A 21,644-nucleotide genomic window follows, 5' to 3' on the forward strand; every position below is an offset into this window, starting at 1 on the left:
TAATTATTTACTAAACCCAACATATACTTTGCTTGATTGTTTTGCGTTTGGCACATGTTCTATAAATGAGAACTTTTCCGAGACACCCTGTGGTAGTGCGAAAAGCAGCAGATTTTCAACCAGATTATTCAGATCACCAAATAGAGGGTCGTTGAGGTTGCATTGATTTTTTCCATTTACTTTTTTTTTGCTTAATTATTAAAAGTCTTCCATAGGGTTGTTTATCTATAAAAAGCAGGCTGCAGTAGATGGTTTGATTTGAAAACGTCTTTCTTCGTTTTAGTTGATTTTGTTTATATGTACGTACATAAATTTCTGCTTAATTCAGTCTATTCTTTCTGGGTAGCTCCCGCGTGAATTTGATATTCACTCTTAGTACTCATTTTAGGCGGAGTCTTCACTGATTCCTCAACTTACACGGTTTTCGAGTATTTCATTTTTTTTCATAACATTCTTGATTTAATTTTTATTCCTACTGTTTATAATTTTTCTTCTGGGCTTTCACCTTTATTTCACAATATCGTATTATTATATTATAATTGACAAATGCCTGATAGAAAATAATTTTGTACTTTCGAAAGAAAACATTTAAATAAAAAGTTTTAGCTAATCAGTTTCACTCTAACGGGGCTTCAATAACCAGGCCTAAGCGTCAGATATTAATTTAGTTTTATTCCAAATTAAATAATGACTTGTTTGAATGAATGTTTCTTAGTCGTTTATGTAAAAAAATTAAGATGGGGAAAAATAAGATGAGAAAACCAAGTCTATAAAAATATTTTATAAACATAATGCATTTTTAATAACGACTATTTGAACTTTATCGTTCTGAAACAATTAAGGATACCCCTTGAAACTGTGTTTTATGGAGGCGGCAATTTATAAAGTGGATAACAAAAAAAACTGATATTCTGCTGAAAACAAAACGGTCTTTTTCAACATTTAGAGCCTCAAGAAGATTTTCAAGATCTATTCTCTATTTAAAATAAAAGTGTCTCTATTTCTATTTAAATGTCCGTCTGACATAAACAAATCGATTCATAGTTATAGATCAAATATATGTAGTTTATTTCCAATAAAAACTTTGATTGTGCGATTGAGCTCTAAAGCTTGTCGGAAATGTTTTCAAAATTAGGACCGCCCGCAAAGTTTTTGATAATAAACCGTAGAATGTAGGTACTTTACTATTCCTACATGATCACAATACTCCTAGTCACATCAACATATCGTAAGGGTAAGATCCTACAGATAGGGGATAAAAACGTGTTGTAAAAAAGTGACAATTATTTTTAAATATCTCTTCAAAAGCCCAGAAAAGGGTTTAAATCATTTAAATACTTTTCGATTCTTTTCAAAGATTTTTGAACTTTTATAATTATGATCCATTATTTATATAATTTAATAATTGGACTATTTTAACTTTTCAATACGATTTTGCAATTCTGAATGACTTCTGTTACCTGTGAGAATTATTTTATTTTAATTTTATGTCAAAGTTGTATGATTGAAATATTTTTCGTCGCATTAAAAGGACAAGAATAATCACTTTGAGAAGCGACTTAATTATGTACTAAATATAAACTAAAAACTCGTTAGTTTGGCCTGTAACTTTTTGTTCAGTGAATGTCGAAACGCTGTAATACGTATTTTGGTCAGCCAAATTGTTTAAGCTTTTGACATTATTAATTGCTAATTTTCCTTATGGCTTTGAGTAATATTACTTATATAGTCCGCCTAAAATCTAAACCTAAATTTTTCTGATTTGGAAATTTTTTTAAATTGAAATAATAATTTTATTTTGCAATGCCAAACATCTAATGTTTTAATTGCGCTAATATTTTTGCGCCGTTTATGAGCATGTATGCCAATTAATTTTTTTTCTATAACTAGAAACGTTTTTTTCCTCCAGGCATATTGTAATATATTCTCCTGTTTAGAAGATATGCGGAATTAACAGGAAAAACAAACACATTCTTATGCGGTCTTACGTGCTTAATGTTTCATATACATTATGAAAAGACCGCAAAGGTGGGCAAACTGAGTACAAACTCAACAAAACAACAAAAGGACACAAGAATAAAGCATGAAAGTTTGCTGTATTCTGACGTTTTGTTTGTTGGTTTTAAGTTATAGTTTGCTGTCCGTTTTCGAGTATCTTTTTCAGAATATATTTATTAAAGTCCACACGCTAATGATCTGGAATCGTCACAGTTAATATTGCTACCAGTGGATTTTTTACTTCAATATAATTTAATGATTTTATACGAAACCGCCGGAATGTATTTTTCTAGTGTCCAACTTTTATACTGTATGTTGAATACGATTTCCTTGAGTTTATTTTCCACTTGTCTGAAGATATATGAATAATGTGAATGTCTTTCACTTTCACTTGACTTCAATCTGAAAGTTTTTCCTGCCTATTTCCGAGTATTTTCCACAAATTTACAAACGTCTAAGTTATTGTTAGGTACTAATAATGCGTTTGGATTTGCATAAAATATGCAAAGGTAAAGTGCAAAATTAAAAATATATCCAACATTATTCTGCGATTATTGCTTACCTTAACATTACAGCAAATAAATACAGTGGCTGGCAATAATAAAGTGAACCCAGTATATGCTGCAGCGTACCACACTGAAGCGATTCCAGTGCGAAACTCTGGAGCGCAGGCTCCCAATCCGGACAGGTACCGATATGGCGCAGCGTTGAACAAGGGGGGAATGGCTAGAAGTATGGAATTAATCCAACCGAGAAATAATCCTACGAGAACCTGCAAAAAAAATATTGGTTGCAAGAAGTACCAAGTATGAAGTCTAATTGATTTTGATTTATTCCTGAATCCCTGGAATCAATCGGTTTTACGTAATCGTTAAACTCAATAAAACCATACGTTAGAAACATTTTCCACCATTTGTGAAAAAGCCGTTAATATGTAATGATCGAAATTTCTGTGCTCGAAAATATCCGCTGCAGTTAAAAATGTACATAAAACAAAAACAGTTTTACAGCTGGCTTCTGATTTCTTCTCATATTTTCAACTTCAATTGAACAGTTCACTCTAATCTATGCGAAGTAAGAATGTCTGGGTTGAAACATAAGTTTTGAAAACACAGTCTAAATTAGTAGATAGTATGGCAAGTAGAAGAAATTCAGAACGCTGTAGGTACCTACTTGCGGAGTAATCAATAGTCTGTAAAATTTACATCGATTTTACGAAACCATTTTTTAAGAACATGGATTTGAAAATAAAAATTTCGAAAATCAATTTTAATTTGTGACTGATGTTTAATTGGGAAAGGTCGATTCTTAATTTGGAAAACATAAAATGCAAGAGTATGCACAGAAAAACTAATAACAGAATTATACGCACGCACGCGTTTAGCGAAGCTAACTTATCAACACATTTTTCCCAAAAACGTTTTACAGATAGCAATAATAATACAATAATTATTTAATAGCAATTTTTTAAAGCTCAAAACTGCTTGTTGTAAAAGAAATTAAAAGAAATAAAAGGACTTTGCTTGTATGTCTAGACATAAGAATATTGTCAAATTTTATGCGACAAAAACCAGTTTTCGGTATCGCAGAAAACAGCTCGCGTAAATAGCTTACAAATACAAACTTTAAATTTTTGAGGAAAGTGCAGGATATTGTAAAATGCATTAATCAAAGACACTGTATCCTAATTGATACCTACTTCTAAAGCTAACATTAATTTTGTGATAAAGATGGAAGCTCAAGCACTGTTCTCATTTTTCGCTTATACTCGTAAAAATGGAAAATGGGAGTTTGCATTTAAAAGTTTCCGATTTTGTTCATTCAATAATTATTTTGGAGCGGTGCTTTTTTGTATTTTTATAATAAGAATTTGCGTGAGTTGGAAAATATGCCCCTGTGTAGTTCACATTTAGTGGTCCTTACTCTTGGTCATTCAGTAAATGGTCCAGCAGATAAAGCCTTAGGAAACTATAGTTGCTGCAACTAAAGCTATCGAAATAATCCAGCAGTTAAAATTACCCAGAAAGCCGGCACCGGTCCTAAACTTCCGTACCTCAACTGGCTTAAACTTTAATTCTAAACATTTACAACTTTTGACTAACTGATTTTCAAATCACTTCTCAGACTCTGCTATAAACTCGCATTTAATTGAAACGATTCGCTCAAATGGCCATTGCTGATTAAATACAAAGACTGTCTGTCGTCTGAAGTATCAGTTTGAGGCGAAGTTTCGGTCCACTTATAGTGAAGGTCTGTTGCGTCTAATGTTCGAAAGTTACGAAAGTGGAAAACGCCCAAATAGAGTTTCGCCACAATTTTATATTAGTTTAATATTGCGAATAGCTTTTATGACTTTGTATGAAGGACGGAAAGTTTTGAAGGAAAGCTTTAGGAAATTTGTTTGGTTTTGTTGCTTCTTCTACAAAGATATACTTTGAAAATTAACTATAACTGAAAATGGTTGATAGATACGAGAATTAGAGTTTCTTGTAATTCTGATTATAATAATTTATCAAAAAACATATTCTTAGTTATGTCAACACCACAAGTAAGTCAAAAGTGGTTGCATCTAAACCCACTTTAAGTACAGGATTTTGGGAGTGTTATTTGCCAGCTGAACTCTGCTGACCGGAACTAATAAGCTCAAAACCGGTCTTGAGACAGCTTGTTGGTCACACTTCTAAAATCCCATATTTTCGTTAAAAATTTCTCGCTGAATAGTCGTTAATTCTTGTCCTCAATATTCCCGCAATATTAGTAAATTGAAAATTATTAAAATAAAAAATGTAAAAAGAATGCCTATATACTATGCTAATGGGATTTAAAAAATATAATGAAAACAAAAGAAAGCATGAGCTGAAACTCTAACAAGAAATCTCTATTTAGAAAACTTTAGTTATTCTTGACTTGCGCCTAAATAATTATCAAGTGACTTCTATTGATTCTAAAATGGTCTGGGCAACACTTTTCATTCAGCTGAGAAAAACCTGTCCTAGAGAGCTCTTGATATAATTTAAATGCGAAAACCACTTGAAAGTTTGCGGGAAAGTCGAGACAAAGTATTTTTTGCCTTAACATTGAACTTCCCTTTGAGCCACGTGCTAACTTGGATGAATAGACTACTCGCTTCCAAGTGAACCAAGAAGATTCCTTTTAGGAGTCCGATTTCTGGGTTGACATAATAGCAGCACTTGAGCTTAATTAGAAGGGCAGTTGAAGTTGAAATGAAGGGCATCCATCAGAGCTTGGTAAATTAATTAAGCCGAAGTTGGACTTGGGTGTAGCTATTTAAAAATGTTGTTGCTTCCGTTAAGTTTGAGCAAGTTGGTGGGATTCTAGACCAAAACTGGTTTGCATATTGAAGAAAATACATTTCATTTCTGTACGTTGGAAGGTATAATTGAGTAAGCTTTGTAGGTCCTAAATCAAACTCGATGAAAAGTTGCTATCGCTCTAATCTTTTTTATGGCGATTGAAAATGCTTTCGAGCTTTCGCTTCGTAGCCGTGAATTGAAAAACATTCTTAATAGGCTCGAATATATTTTCGCTTATCCGAGTTTAACCGTATTCCGTTTAAACTTTTTACAAAATATTCGACTGGAAAAGTCAGCTCACCATTAAACTGAGTTGAAAAATTTCTCTTACTTTTAACAAGTATAACTGTATTGTAATTTATAAGTATGCTGAATAATTTCAGCGAAAATCAAGTAAAACTAGAATAAAATCGAATTCGATTCCATTTAATTCAGAGTTGGAATTTTTAATTTTCCAAGTGCTCAAGCTCAGCCATTATAATAGAGATTGTCTCCATTAACCTCTCGGCTTTTCCGTTTTATGCCGTAATTGTTTTTTAACAGTTTCTGTTTCTCATTTTAAGAGAGGCGGCAATGCAAATTACACTTCGCAATCTAGCTAATATAATTGTGTTTGAAGCTGTAGTATTTCTGACGCAAATTATATGCTTCAAGTAAAACACTTCACTTTTACTACATTAAATGCAATAGTGCAGAAACGGTCCAGCTTAAAAAAAAACGATAGTAATTTTAACACCACGCAATATTTTTTATTGAGAACATGCATAACACGTTACCATCAGCAACATGTAAGAATATTTATAAAGTTAGATTCACCTTTAATATTTCAAAGGATAGAATTTTGATTATTTTTTTATGATTTAAAATGCCTTGGATAAAGGTCAGAGAAAAATCTATGTCAATCTAATAACACGTTGTTAAGGGCACGAACATTTAATGAATTTTAATTAAGGTTTGAATTCAAAGCACGATTTTTTTATGAATGAACGTGTTGCTGCCAACTAATCTATCAAGTCGAGCCCTAATTACTCTAATAGTTACCTTTCTAGTGCTGACAATATGAGTATAATGTAGTGGTGCTGCGATGGCATAATAACGATCGCAATTGAGGCCACAAATAGTCCAAAGTGCCAATGGATGAAGCAAAGTGAAGAAGAAGCCGTTTACAGCACACGGTGCACCAGCACTTGCCCATTCTGTACCTAAATTTAAAAAAATACCAAAGAAAAGTGATGGTTGGATCAAATCGTTGCTGACTTAGGCAAAAACAAAATTGAGGAAAACTTTAATTATATCCAGCAAATTTTTCGGCAATCATTTGTTCAGTGAAGTCCCAAAACTGTGTTCAAACGCTTAAAAAATTTTCAATATGTATGACATTGTTGTTCTTATTTAGAAACAAAATCATAATCTTAATGTTTCCCATATGATATAGTAGCAAATGAGAATAAAGTGACAAAAAAGCTTTAAACTTTAGAACCAAATTTCTATTACCTTTTATACCGGGCAGGCAAAAGATCAAGAAGAGAATTCCAATGAAAATGTTTATAATTCCAAGGTGCAGCAGTAGAATGTTGTTCGCAGTATTTACCTGAAACAAATATAGCAGCATTTGAATTATTTCCTAGGCTAGAACACTTTAAAGTAGATTTAATCAAGCTATGCCGTTATAGGAGATTTAAAGTCAGCAACTTAATTTCCTGTTTCGAATTGAAGTGTTTCGCTGAATGAACGTCCCTAAAAACTGATTTTTTTCCGTCGAATGTAATTTATATATCGTGATTTAGTGTATATGCTAGGGAATTGCTCAGTTTGTTTTCCGAAAAATATACATTTTAAGTTAAAACGACGATTTTTTGAATAAGGCTGGTGACCGAAAGTCTGAGTTATAGCAGACGGTAACAACAAAAAGAAGTTAAAATTCCGTATGAGAAAACTATTTTTTGATCAAAATGTACATAAATGTCCGGCGGCACAAATCACAGCTTACCTATAATGGATATTTCAAAAATCCTGGTGGAAATTTGATTGAAGGTGGTCAAAACATTTAGTATTTCTATTTATTTAGCTTGGTAAATTTATTGCTAGATTAGTTGTTTAGATTTTTTCTTGTGTAAACATAAACGTTTTATTGCCGTAAACATATCACGTTTTCTGATTTTTTACGGAAATCAGGAAATATCATGATATAAGCAGTTTCTAGGTTCTGTAATATTGATTATGCACTTGATTGTTTTGTGCCTGGGCCGTTCCTAAGCCTGCAATCTTGCTTACTTTTTCGAGACGGCCACGAACAGAGTTCCAAAATTTTCACAAGTTTTTACATTAAGCGCGACTTCTTACTTCAATCTTTGAATAAACTGCTCATCAAAATGAACGTTGCACAGCCAAATAGGTCGTAACTTTGAAAAAGTTATTTAGTCCAATTCGTTTTCAGTTAGTGCGTGGTTTTGTCAAAAAATTAGTGCAACAGATAGATTTTATACAGTTTGGCAATGAAACACTGCAAAAATGGTGAAAGTTCCAGAAGCTCTTAGTAAGACGAAACGGGTTTCAATGTAAGGATCACTTTCACCAAAAAGGTCTCAACATCAAAAGTTTAAAGATAAACCAAGTAGCTCGACACGGTATAGGAATTTTTACAGGGCGATCTCACAAAATCAATTTCTTGGTTTCGCAGCGATAACTTCTCTGCTCTTATAGTGCACGTACTCAGACGAGCAGTCAGTAAATAACTCTTTATGTTTAAAGAATTATAGCAAACACTCGTGAATCTAGACTGCCAGAGCTGTTCATCAATTAAGGTATTTGAAATTGCCTTTGCAACTCTCATTCCTTGCAACTAGGAAAGATTGAGCTTTGACCACGTATAGGTACGTTAAGGGGCAGTCAAAGTTCACATGATAAAGCATTTTCTAAATTTCTAAGCTTACATATTTACTTAAAACTCTGAAGCTGTAACGCACTTTGTTGAGTTTAGTTACAACACTGTTTATTTGTTCATGCCAACCTAAAATGTTGTGAAACTTTACCCCCGGAAAGCCAAAAGTGTCCTTTAGGCTACGGTCAATAATATCTCCATAATTTGCAATTTGGTGGTGGTTTGATCTACTTGTCTGAAATATTATTATGCTTGTTTTGCGTTACTTGCTCAAATTTCGCAATATTTCCGGACAAGTTAAAAACCGCTTTAGTGGTTCCAATACATAAAAAAGGCCACTTTCCAAATGTGGATAGTTTTCGACCAATTAGCTTGCTTACCTCCTTTTCTAAAATATTCGAGAAATTAATCTCTCTTTAAGTCAGAGTAACGAAATTTCATCAATTTACCAACTTGTTGAGCGACAATCAACATGTTCTGTGACTCAAGATGTCATAAGCTTTAGATCGAATGAAATGACCATCGGTAGTTCCCGTTTCTTCAAAGCATTCAGAAGATGTAGAATGTCGTCGTGTTAAACTGAAGATTTTTTTTTACTCAAACTTACATTATTTTCTCGCATATTTTAGAAAAGGAGGTAAGCAAGGATTTCTGAACATTTACATCAGTCTATGGTGAACTGAAATTTCGATAAAAATCCATATTACCACTATTTACTATTAGATTTCATATTAAATTATTAATGCAAGAACCAAACCCATCCGAAAATTATTGACTTCTTTCTTGTGAAATGTCTGGCCTCCTGTTCTTTACCTTAGGATTCTACTCCTTAACATCCAATCCAACATGTTTTAGAATTGTTGTCTGAGTTTTTAATGTGTGTGCTCTGATATTCCTTTTTCCTACTGCGGAAAATGCTATCATAATCCTTCTTTTTTCCTTGATATAACGTGAAGAAAGCCAAATTGTGGTTTTTCACGAATAGCAAATAGTTCAACTCTTTTTTTGCATTTCAATAATTGCTTCCAGTAAACATAAACTCCGAAGTCTGAATCTTCTAATTATCCTAGTTTTGAGAGCGTCGCTTAATGTGAATTCCTTCGAGTTTGGGGAACATATTTCAGTATACTGAAACGCAAAACCAGAGAGAATATTGTTTAAATGCTGAATAGATATACGAAGGGTCCAGGCTAAAAAGGGGCAAAGTAAAAAATCGTTAATTTTCAGGAAATCGATTTTTAATTTCAAAACCGTATACTTAACTTATTCATTTATTAATTAACATTGAATCTCTTAATGGATTTAATTTGTTATAGGTGTTTGGGATTAGACTGCAGACATTATTAATTACATTTAATTTACAATTTTTTTAAACGTAAAAAATCAAGGCACTACGGATAGTAATGAATAAGAAGGGGGAATGTCATAGATTTCTACTGAAATTTTGCAGTATTTCAATTTTTTTACCGAAAACCAGAAGCAAAACAGTAAAGGTTATGAAATTAAATTTTATTAAATTTCAGATTTTCTATTAATTATTAAATATACAGAATATGCTCAGACATTTTTGGTATGTGGTAATGTAGAAAAATATTTTCTAGCTGTTGTGTTGAGACATATTTTCCTCACGCACTGTAGGTCAGTGAATTTACTTATTATTTACTTTATTTGGAATAGATAGAAGATCTTTCTTAGACTGTGGCGGGCGGACTCTCCTCCTTTTTAGCCAGTAGAACATAATTTAAATTATAGATATCAGGTAACTCTTCTTTTTTCGCCTGTGTGATGTTACTTGATGATAGTTCTGTGTGTTTAAAATCGAACGGACTGAACAGCTCAAAATGAGCAAAAATTGACCCCCTTCTTAGCATGTACCCTTCAATTGCTAAAAGCATTGCTCATGTAAAAATACATGAGAAGATGGATGATCCGATGACCAAATACATAAAAAGATAGATGAAGAAATAGGTGAATAGATAGACGCGAATCGGACTCACCATATAGTACCAGGCTAGTTATCCGCGACAAAGGCTTTAATTATCTCGCGGTTCTATCGCTATCTGTTAAAAAATAATAAAATTCCATTATTCTGTTGGAAACGCAATTCGTGTCAGCAAACACAAAAATTTTCTTTCTTGTTCATTTTAATTTTCAATTTTCATCCAATGTTAAATTTCATGCAATATATTCAATAGGTTGCACACTGTTGCTTTCGCATTCATGTGCTGTGCAAAAGCCTTCCGCTGTCTAAACAAATTAAATAGTTTACACAGTTTTTAGTGGAATATTCGATTTCGATCGGAAGCCATCTATGCAACTTGCGACTTTATAACGCAATCAGCGAGTAAAGTTTGGCATAACTTCCGCCAAATAGAACTGGTGCCTAACTTTGGAAATTGGGGTTGGGAAAATTTTGTTAGTGTCGCTATAACTTATGCCTATGAGACTGTTGAACTTTGAGCTTTATATACAAGGACAACATTATTGCATGTTTGTTTCTATGCCTGCTGGAAAATAGGTTAATGTTTAATGTTAATGCTTGATATGGGTTTATTTGTGGTCATTTGACGGTATTTCAGTCACTTACGATCACTTTTTTCGCTCGTGTTACTCGAAACTGACTATTATTAGGCTTCGGGTCTAAATTTATATCGGGGCATTATTGGAAACTAAAAGCCGGCTTAATCCAAACACGTGTATTACAAAAAAAATCGATCGGGGTAAATATAAAAACGAGCAAATAATAGTTCAGTTGCCGCAAAGAGACAAATCGATAGCCCCGAACAAAAAGTGAGCGCTGGATTAGTTGGGAGCGCCACAAGCCCTTACAAATAAATAGCGCTTCCAAAAAACGTTACACAAATATTGAAATCCTTCTATATTGTGGTAGTTATTTTCTTCAAGAGCATGAAAAGTTCTTTAAAGGATAAACCGTTTTTGGAATTGATACATTAAGGGAGTATATGTATATAAAGAAAATGGAAGGCGAAATCGAATTTTACAATTTATTCGGATAGGGGAAGAAATGTATTATCCAAGTCATTTTCGGAACGAATTTTGAACTTTAATATCCGTCCCAGTGGCAAAGTTAAGGTCCAAAGGATGCCAAGTGTGAGACATTAATAACTACGTCACTTTTTAATTATATCCCGACGTTTTCAACTTTATTGAAGTCTTCTTCAGGGCTAAAAGGGCAAAACAACAGTACAGTAAGCAAAGGCCATATCGGCAATTAACAAATATCTGGTTGAAAAATATAACCAATCACATCAAACAGTGACAAGGCAACGAACCACAGTTACACAATTTATGGAAGAAAAAAGCTACCAGTTAGCTTAACTATAAATAAATAAATACAACTCAGAAATACTTAAATAAACGCGGAAAAGACTGAATTCTTATAATAATTTGAATATTAATTCTACTGAATGCATCCCCAGGGCAATGAGATAATTGTTTTTTAAATTTATATTCATTTATTATTTTATTCTGCAGTACGGACCGAACTGGACTAATGTTGTATGAAGAATGTAGATATCAATACATATGTTTCTTTTTACTAATTTTTATTTTTTCGTTCCTTCTTTTTTCCCTTTCCTCATTTCTTTTTCATTAAAATACGCACGGTTGATCGTTATTCTCCACATGTATTGAATACACATGGTGCTCTTAAATAATTACTGGCTGTTATTACTAATTACTGATGTATATTCATCGAATATGAAGAACAACAATCGACGGTGCGTATTTTAGAAAAAATGAAAGTAAGGAAGGGACAAGCGGAGGAAGGAAAAACTAAAAAATGAGGAAACAGAAATATATTGATATGTACATTTTCGTTCTGGCCTGCAAAATGAAATAAAATGCGAAAAAAAATTAGTGCCTCGCCCCTGGAATGCATTCACTACAATGAATATTTATAGACTTGTTCGCATATAATTTGAGGTAGCTCTTTCCATGTATATTCATATATTTTTGTTTTTTAATTATTTATTTTATAGTTAAGCTGTCAATTTTCTTTGTTTCTTAAATTGTGTAATTGTGGTTCGTCGTTTTGTCATTGTTTAACATTATTGATTCTATTTTTGAACCAAATGAAATCCAAAAAAATTTTTTTTTCTCAATTGGGAGAATGCCAAACTTTAAGAAATTTTGTATTGTTTCCTTTGCCACCCTGGAGACACTTCGCCTGAGGAACAAATTTTTTTGGAAAAAAACGAACTGATAGAAACAGAATTGGACGAGACAACACCTCAAATAGAACAAACAAGAAGAACAAAAGAATTGGTCGCAGCACTCACAATTTATCCAGTTTCAAAGTTAGGGTAAATTTGGCTGTGTAATGTTTATTTTGTTGAGCATTTTTTATTAAAAATAAAAAAGCAATCGAAATTTTCCAAATTATTACGCAAATAAGTAGAAATCTTAAACAAATCTTCTTAATTTCAGATAATGTCAGGCAATTTTAAATCACTCCACCTAATTTGGGTTAATTTTGTGTAATATTAAGTAATGCCAAGCTTTCCACAAATTGTATGTCGTTTTGAACAATATTTTATATTTCAATCTTTTATTATTTCCATATACAGACATTTTTGAGAAGCTGCTTTGTCCGCAGTATTTCCAAAGTTCCTTTTTAAATAGAGCCATGGACTGCAATTATTGGAAGCTATATTTTTTATATCGTATTATTTTCACTCTGCAGTCAACTTTCTGTTCAAGATTTTTCCGAAGCGTTTGTATATCTATCTRTATTTCCAAATGAACCAAAAACATTGGAAGATTATTTATTTCATGAAAAGAAAAATGATGTTWTTGTTAAATTTTAACAATGRAAATTAAATAGTAACACATTTGTGGACCAGATGCACTGTAAATTCATGAAGTTGTTTTATTTTCAAGAACTAAATCTCTCATTTCAAATCAATCTAATTTCTTTGTAGTGTTGAAGTTGTGCCTCAATGATTGACGATGTTATATGTTTACCGATATTAGGATTTTGAACCATTTGTGGGCAAATTTTTAGAGCACATCCTGGTACATCCAAAAAACAAACGTAGATTCTGACTAATTTTCAAGAATTGTATAATTAATTCAGTGGATTTCCGTTTAAGCTCAATCAATATTCTCAGGCTCATGCTTTTCTATTGTTGGCAAAATAATATCCATTTATTTGCTACAATGGATCGTCGCATAATAGATCGAGATATACTAGATAATACATTGTTTTACGTAATCGTTAATGTAAGGGAGTTTATAGCCATGTTTTTTCGTATTTAACATGCTTAGTACCTTAATTTTTCTTTCAATACTAGCAACTGTTGTAGGTTGATTGATGTGTCCATTTGCTTACTTTGCGTAAGTTGTGTGGGATAATTCGAGTTGCGTTCTCCATTAAGTAACGATAAATATTTACTTACTAAGCAGCCATMATTATTTAGCAGGGAATAAAAACACTGAACGTTTTCAAACTTTTGTCTGCTTTATTATTTCAAAAGAGTTTGAGCAATCGAAAGGCTCGAATGTGTACGTWCGTGTTCTTAATATTCGCATTATAGCCAGTGATAAAGCTTGATTGGTTACATTTGAAGTTTTAATAAAGAAGTTCTTTATTTACAATATTCATTACATGTGATGTGGGAATAATAGTTACGGATGTCTTTAGTTCCTATTAACAAATATGAAGTATATTTGTCTGAGTCTAAGGCTAGTCTAAGTTCAGTCTTTCATTATGCCGTCATTCTTCTTCGTGTGTCTTCCAGGCTCATTCAAGTGCTGAGACGGAAAATTTGTTCTAACTAGGGCTTGCCGCAAAAGACCCTTCATTATTTCTTTTATTAACTGTTGTTAAAAATTGTGATAATTATTTCTTGCAGTATTTTTAGTTGGCCAGCTTGAGCTCCATTTACTGCTCATTGTGCTTGGTCAGACCTAGAATTTATAAAAAAGTACAAAAAAGGAACTGTCGGTTAATCCAAAAATTCCATTAGTCAATTTCAACGTTACAAAAAAGTTTTTCATTCGGTTAAGCTTTGGCAATCAATTAGTTTATTTAATTAAATTATATTACCGATGCTCCACTTACTCTCGGTACACTGAAAACATTTTAACTTAAGATAGATGAAGTTGGCTGGTTTGGAAACTAATGCGAAATATTTGAGTATTTTTAAAGTTGCCAAATTTTACCTAACGACTTTGTAGTTTTTTTTCGAGGAAATACAACAGACTATTCCCTCGTGTGTAGCCTTGAAGTTGAGAATAATCCTAATAGCCGTAATTTCTGCTGATGAAAATATCCCTGGAGGAAAACCTCAAAAATAAATAATGTTTCCGTTGGGTGCGCTTTTAATAAAACGAATTCCACGGCAAAGTGCACATATTTTTCACGCATACAATTTCTCGAAAGCTGTTGTTGGTTTGTGCTGCATAAGAAAGCGCCTCTATTTGTTATTTTTTACTGATTGTGAAGTCATTTACCGCCAAGCATTGTCGTGTTGTTCTAAATTATACAAAGAGAAACTATTTTAGAACAACCAATGCTACGTAAACCTGCATTTAAATTTCAATAAGTAATGCATCGAGATGATATCCAAACAACATTTTAGCTGAATAATTTAAAATGTCTTACCTGCCTGGTTAATAGTATAACTAGAACGGTATATCCGTTAAAAGCAATTCCGATAGTGCAGATAATCGTCAAGACCACCGAAAGGATGAGCGTCATCCCTCCAGTTCGCCAGCGTTTCTTAAAATTCGGCCATCATCATCAGCTTTATCTCACGGCGTCGTGTCGAGAATTTTGAGCGTCCATTTTGCTCGATTTTGGGCTGCTTTCCCTCAACATCCCCTGAAATGAATATTTAATTTAAAACCCTACTGTTTTGAGCAACTAAAACACCTCAAAATATTTTAGGAAGTAGGAATTAAAACTACTATATTTTTTAGAAACATTATTCTTGATAATAATAAACGATGCTCGCAATATTTATCACTAGTTTGATACCCTCTGACCTGGAACTATCCCATTTTATACATACGTCTTGCAATATTCCAATCAAGTTCGTCATGCTGATCTGGATTAGGGTTCTGTTTTTTTTGTTGATGTATTCCACGTTTTGGAGAAGGGTTGAATCTGAAGGTACGTTCTCATTGAATATTTAAATAACTGCAGCTCGCTCGATTTAACTTTAAAGTTTATTGAGAGGCTTTAATATCTGGTGGGTTTTTGTTTTGGCACTTGTTTGGATGCTTTTTGAATAATGCATTTATGAATCATTTGCGGCTTTATTGAGTTTTATCTGAACTGAATCCAGAAGTAATTAACTTTTACTTTTGTAAATTTATTTCTGATGATTAATTGCCTTTTTAAACCAACAGAAGTATTTATTTTGCAGCTACACCAGAACTGTAGTTATTCCAGCATGGCATATGTTTTATTTATTCTGAACATTTGAGTAATAAAATAGAAAATTTATTACACTTTGACACTTTTCCACTTGAATAATATAGATTTATCACAATGCGTATCAAATGTGTATGAATGCGCGTGAAATGAATCCATTTCAGCCAATGTGGGGAATTATCCAAAATTGAGGGGAACGAATATATGTATGAGTCGATTTAAAATCATACTGTGCCACTTTGAGCTGTTATTTTACAAAGAGAAATAATATTCAGTCGAATAAATCTGGATATCATAAATATTGAAATTTGCTGGTTCCGATAATATTTTCTAGCCCAGTAACTAGTGCTTTATAGCAGGATTTAAGTAAGACATACAGCATGGAAAACTATTTTCAATTTTCTTCTTTCATATTTTATGCTAAGTGGTAGACACTGCCTTCGTAAAATCTTGGGTAAGGTATGGAGAAACAAAGAAACGCACCTGTTGGACAACTCTGTAGCCAACAGTTAGTTTAAATGAAACTCAGTTTTGAAAAAGAAAAAAACGCAATTTTCACTAAGAACTAAGATACGTATTTATAAAAAAACGAAATTATAAATTTCGTAACAGTGTTTTTGATACGCAGATTCCCATTAATGTGACGATAATGGGTTTTTATATGTGTAATTCTCCGGAGGTGAAACTAAAAAGAACAGAAAAATATGACAGTTTTACTGATGGAACTGGTGCAATCGCCACTTGAGTTACTCAGAATAACTCAATTTTGCAAATTTGAGATGCCAGTATTTCAATTGTTCAGCTTTATTGATCATTTTTCACATACCGTCCCAGCACTGATTTTAATTTTATTCCGTTTCCAATGATCCAGTTTTCAATTATTAATAGTTAGATCTGATGGCATAGTTTTATGTTAAAGGACATTTTTTGGAGTTGGGGCATCTTCAATATGGCTGATGGAAAGTTCTTTCGTAGAAGTTCTTGATAAATGCTTATTACTTAATCCGCTTATTACTGTAAATGTGATTTCATTTAGTGTTTGTAGCTCTCAATTGTATGTGAGCAAATATAGCTTATTTGATTTTATTTTCCGATCTGAAAAAACACTTTAACATTAACAATATTTGATACCGAAAGAAAATAGACCAGCAATTTTAAATTACGCTTACTGTAACCGTAATAACTAAATAAATTTAAAAAATAAAAGAAGTAAATAATGGGCGATAAGTGATTTTTTTCTTTCAATTTTATTACATTTTCCCCTAATAAAACTTCCCTCAGTTTCTTCGCGAAATTTCTCTGAATTTACTGATTTTGTGGGGTGTTTGCATTCCATGTGCCGTTTCAAATTCGACCTATTTGTTTTGTAAGATAATTTTGCTTTACATAAATTTTGCAAAATTAACATCTAATGCAGAAAATAAACTTCACAACAAAATAGTTTTCCGTCGTTTAGCACAAAAGCTAATAAACAATTTCAGTTCCAAAATGAATAAAACAGAAACAAAAAAAATTACACAAACAGGTTATTGAAACACAATCAGAATATAGCGATTAAATGATGCATACTGAAGTAGATAATAAAAATGATGAAAATGATCCTGACTCATGGGAACTCACCAGTGCAAGCTGCAACTCATTAACAAATGAAATAATTTTATTTGGTTTCGTTCTTTCGTCGGGCCACGAAGAACTCAATTCACTATAGCGATAGCAGTGAAAATATATGTCGCTCTTTAAAAGCACGTTCAGATCAATTTTTTTTAGGTTAGTCACAGATTTTTATTTCGATATCTTAATCGCCGTGAAAGAATCACAAGTAGTGATTTGTTGCTCAAATTTATTTTAAAGCATCTTCTAAACAATGACCGATGATCCATTGTTATACAATTGCAATTTTGAAAAGGACCGTTGAAAACAACATTTTAAATCTGTCTCAAAAAATGCCGGTTACAGCAAATGCATATAATGCAATATAATCTTGAAATTGCATCTTCAAGAGTTAACATCCTGAATAAATATCGTCAGATAGATAAAGCGTATATTTTCCTTGACTCTTCAAGAAAGTCCAAGTAATATCTTAAAAGGAATGCCATAAGTTTTGAATCACCCTGCATAGAATTTCAACGATTAAAATAATTAGGCTCTGTTTAATTCAAGGAAATGTATAGTTTGCGTTACTACTGAAGTATACTAATTGAAGAAGAAATTGGCTATTTTTTGTGGTCCACATCAAGAAATTGACAAAACATTTTCCAGAATTCTCTGTTCTAGAGTAACTCATTTGAAACGGTTTAAAACTTAAAATGTTTTACTTTGATCGTGATACAGTTATTTCAACTTCTCCTTACCACTTTTACAAGTTCTTTTTCAATTTTTATTTACCTACTTTGTTCTTATTGTTATTTTCTTGTGCTTAATTCTACCGTTAATTATTTGACTAATAACAACTAAACATCCTTAGAAAATCAATATTTAATCTATTGTTGACCTGTATTTTCCATAACTATTATTCCAGTTTTGCCACCTCAAATATTCTGCCAAAGTGAACAGGAAATGAGCCTTAAACTACCGGCAAATTAATTTAATTTCACCGAAGCCTACAGATATTAATCTAATTTAAATTGCTGCAAGCTATACTATCACTTGTAAGAATTTCTCGCATCCAAACTGTAACGGCTTGCGCCTTTTACATACTTTATCAAGAAACTGTGAGTATAATTATCGTAAAAGTTTTCCCTTAATCATAACTCATACCGACTGTCTTGAAATTATGGATGAAAATTGGGAATTTTAGACTAGCGCGTCTCAATAATTCATATTAAAGTTTCGGGGGTAGTTTGAGGATGAACAAAAATTGTTTTAGATAATGTATTGCCCAATTAAATCTCTGCTCTAGACAGGCAGCAGTCGAAAAAGTTCTTTGCCAGTTACAATTTTATACTCAAAGGGCAGACAAAAGAAACAGCAAGCAAACAGATACAAATCGACATTTACGAGAATTCACGGAAGAATGTCTTCAAATGTATCTTAAGTTAAATGTTTAAAATATTTTTTGAATTCCATTAACAAAATCTAAGTCAATATCATTCAAAAATTAACCCGCTATCTGAAATTAAAGTATTTATCTAAGTATTATCGTTCATCGTTCCATGTGGCACACTTTTACTTATCGGAAACGAAAGCGAGAATTTATAAATTTACTGTTCTAATTCGTGGCGTTGTAGGTTAAGGTGGAAATCCATTACTTGGCGATAAAAGTTCGAGAATTGTTTTGAAATTTGCCATAGATAATATTTCATGACGTGTCCCTGCATTACCTAGTATTATTTATTAAAATGTGTTAAAAGTGTTTTGAACTTGAAAATGGTTGTTTCAGAATTAACCAGTGAGTATGTGTCGTTCCTCGAGCAGTTCAATCCGAATATTCAGGAGAATATTGTTAGTGTAAGTAGCAAAATTCTTTAGGTATACTATGCGTGTAAGCTATATTGCCTAAGACCGGTTTCATATTCCACACAATACATAATGCGAAGATGTTCTTAAATCAAAATATATTGTCAGACGTATGAAAAGGAAGATCAAGTAATGTATAGTAACTGATTTGCAAAATTAGTTAACTTTCCTTCTAATTCTAATTACTTGACCCTAATTAAAAAATATGCTCCTGTTGTTCCGATATTTGAATTTTTATCCTTTTACAATTGTTATTGCATAAATGTTATGCAATTGTTAATGCATTTGAGTGCTTATCTATCGATAGACGTTCGCACAGTTTTAAGCAAGAGTTTTTAACCGGTAGTGTTTAGAATCATTTCCGGTTGTTATGAGAATTTGTATGTACAGTTTTGAAATCTGCATGGTTGTCTTTTATAAATAAAAAAAAATCCTAAAAATCAGAGCGGCTACTACGATGGTGTTTCAAATACAAAACAGAGTAATTTATTTTTTATACTGTTGCTTTATTTGACAACACTTACATAATACATTTTTCTACATAATTTTCCGCATTAGAATTGCATTATTCCCAGCCGATCGGGAGGTTTTTAATCTTGTCATCTTGGAGACCCTTCGGACGGTCACGAAGCCACTGAAGCTTTAACTACTTTACCGGTACTGTAATAAGGTTTTATACCTGTGATATGTTTTTGAGTACATTTTGTCGCTCAAATTCAAAATAATCTCCAGTTTGTGTCTGTACGGTATACTCTGTTTGGTGTGGTTGTGGGTCTGTTTGTCTTAAATATAAGAATATAAGCCCAAAAGTTGTGATTATGAAAAGAATAGTCTAGATTCTTTTTAAAAATATCAAACTTTTTCGAAGCAAGTTTTCAAATTATACGCTTCAAACTCATGTTGGTCAAAAACATAGTTGCTTAATGCTTAATGCTTAATTTAAATGGCATTGTTTATTTATGATTCGTTGATCATTCGAAAAGAAATGCTTGATCACTCTCGATACTGCCGATAATGAAGCGCAAACTAGACAGGCTAGAAGAGTAAACGCTATTAAAAAATGTAGGAACATGTAAAACTTAATTGAAACTGACTTTTATACACTCATGCATAAAATACTAAAAAACGGTTTTATACTTCTCATAATGTGTACACAAGTATGTCTGATGTCAACGCTCTGATTGTTGCACCTATTTGCCCTTGTGGCTTGGTGTAGGTAAATCCTTGATTTTCTTCAATCTCTTATCTTAATTATATTTGGAAATTGAATCTATTTTCAGGCGTTCAACAATGAAATGGCACGCAATCACCGAAGAAAAAATTTTATCAAAACCGTCCATAACTTAGACACCATATTGTTATCGCTAGACAACACGAAAATGTGAGTATCATGACGAAGGGCTGACACCCCCTTTTATTTATTTGCCTTTATTTTTAAGGCGGACGAAAATTTTGATGTTTTTTACACGATCCTGAAGTGTTTTCTATTACCCGAATAGACTTTTCGGCGATGGATTTTTTACTGCTGCTATACATCGGCGTATAGCAGCAGCATCAATTGATTTTTTATTGTTTTAAAGAAAAAACGATGTTTTGCAAGAAATTTACAATTTGTAGCAGGAACTAAATATCACACGAGAAATTTAATTTCATACTCGGTTTCATCTGCACTGCATTAGTGGAAAAAATGCACATTGTTGACAATATTACTTTTAATGGAGCCTATTCCTCAGTTTAAGTGCAATTGAGTGAAATTAAAGTACGTAGAATCTGCTGACAGTGCAACTGAAAACACAAAAAATCCTGGATTTTCTACTCGAAGATTCTCATTATCAGCTCGACTTCAAGTAACCGGAACTTCTTTGCAATTTTCCAGTGAACTGAGCAAATTGACTCTCGAGTGGCTGCCGGACTTTAAAGTGATTAACTTAGGCGTCAATCTATGCAAACTTTGCCTGGACATCGATTTCAAATTGGATGATTTACCGGTCAGCGGAAACTATGAAGTCAACAATGTTGCTCTTCAGAACGTCCTACCCGTGTCAAGTAATGGAGCCATCACGTAAGCACAGTTCGATTAAATTTCTAACGGTATGACATACGGGTCTACACTATAATTTTAAGGGCTATTAAGTAGCTTAATCAGTTAAAAGAATTACTGACTTTTTGGTTTAATTTTTTGTTAAAACGTTGCATTTTTGGAGACATGAGAACTATGCTCCGCTTTTGTTCTCAGTTAATAATAATTTATGTGTGTTTTATTTTAATCATGTCTTTTTTGTCAGTTTTCTTCTCAGTCAACTCTAAACTGATTATTATTGACGCAAATTTCTATCAATATGATTTATATTGAAAGATAAGTTAAGGATTGAGGGCTTATTTTTTAAATCTTATGTGCTATTAAGTAACTATCAGTTAGCAGAATTACTTTTTCGGTAATTTTTTGTTGTTAAAACGTTGCAATTTTGGAAACTTGTTATGTTTTTCTGATCTTTGCTGGGTCTCAGTTAAAGTGTGAAGTAAAAATTTTGAACGTCGTTTATTTCATTACGTTTCTGCGAGACAACAGCGCCATCATCAGATTTAAAATTTA

At 32.5% G+C, this 21,644-nt stretch overlaps 2 protein-coding genes across 12 annotated transcripts in view; one reads left to right on the forward strand and one right to left on the reverse strand.

Moving 5' to 3' along the window:
* LOC109538960 overlaps positions 1-21,644 on the forward strand; it is an 84,142-nt gene that overhangs the window by 37,486 nt on the left and 25,012 nt on the right. For 5 of the 9 annotated variants that reach the window (XM_048664176.1, XM_019906424.2, XM_019906425.2 and 2 more), the window contains 3 exons: positions 18,975-19,042; positions 20,332-20,432; positions 20,928-21,113. In XM_048664176.1, the coding sequence (XP_048520133.1) occupies positions 18,975-19,042; positions 20,332-20,432; positions 20,928-21,113 (355 nt within the window). Of the gene's footprint in view, positions 1-15,150; positions 15,332-18,756; positions 19,043-20,331; positions 20,433-20,927; positions 21,114-21,644 lie in introns of those variants that run through there. The other 4 variants (XM_048664175.1, XM_019906428.2, XM_019906423.2 and 1 more) reach the window with 3 other exon arrangements.
* LOC109538959 (G-protein coupled receptor 161) overlaps positions 1-21,644 on the reverse strand; it is a 77,084-nt gene that overhangs the window by 6,191 nt on the left and 49,249 nt on the right. For 2 of the 3 annotated variants that reach the window (XM_048664172.1, XM_019906420.2), the window contains exons 1-4: positions 14,822-15,139; positions 6,807-6,903; positions 6,354-6,514; positions 2,561-2,770 (exon numbers count right to left, since the gene is read on the reverse strand). In XM_048664172.1, coding sequence (XP_048520129.1) covers positions 2,561-2,770; positions 6,354-6,514; positions 6,807-6,903; positions 14,822-14,917 — 564 coding nt within the window. In that variant the 5' untranslated portion in view covers positions 14,918-15,139. Of the gene's footprint in view, positions 1-2,560; positions 2,771-6,353; positions 6,515-6,806; positions 6,904-14,821; positions 15,140-21,644 lie in introns of those variants that run through there. The other variant, XM_019906422.2, reaches the window with a different exon arrangement.

Source organism: Dendroctonus ponderosae, unplaced genomic scaffold, assembly GCF_020466585.1.
Source record: "Dendroctonus ponderosae isolate FM_Combo_2020 unplaced genomic scaffold, Dpon_F_20191213v2 Dpon_F_20191213_2, whole genome shotgun sequence".
Taxonomy (NCBI): Eukaryota; Metazoa; Arthropoda; class Insecta; order Coleoptera; family Curculionidae; genus Dendroctonus; species Dendroctonus ponderosae.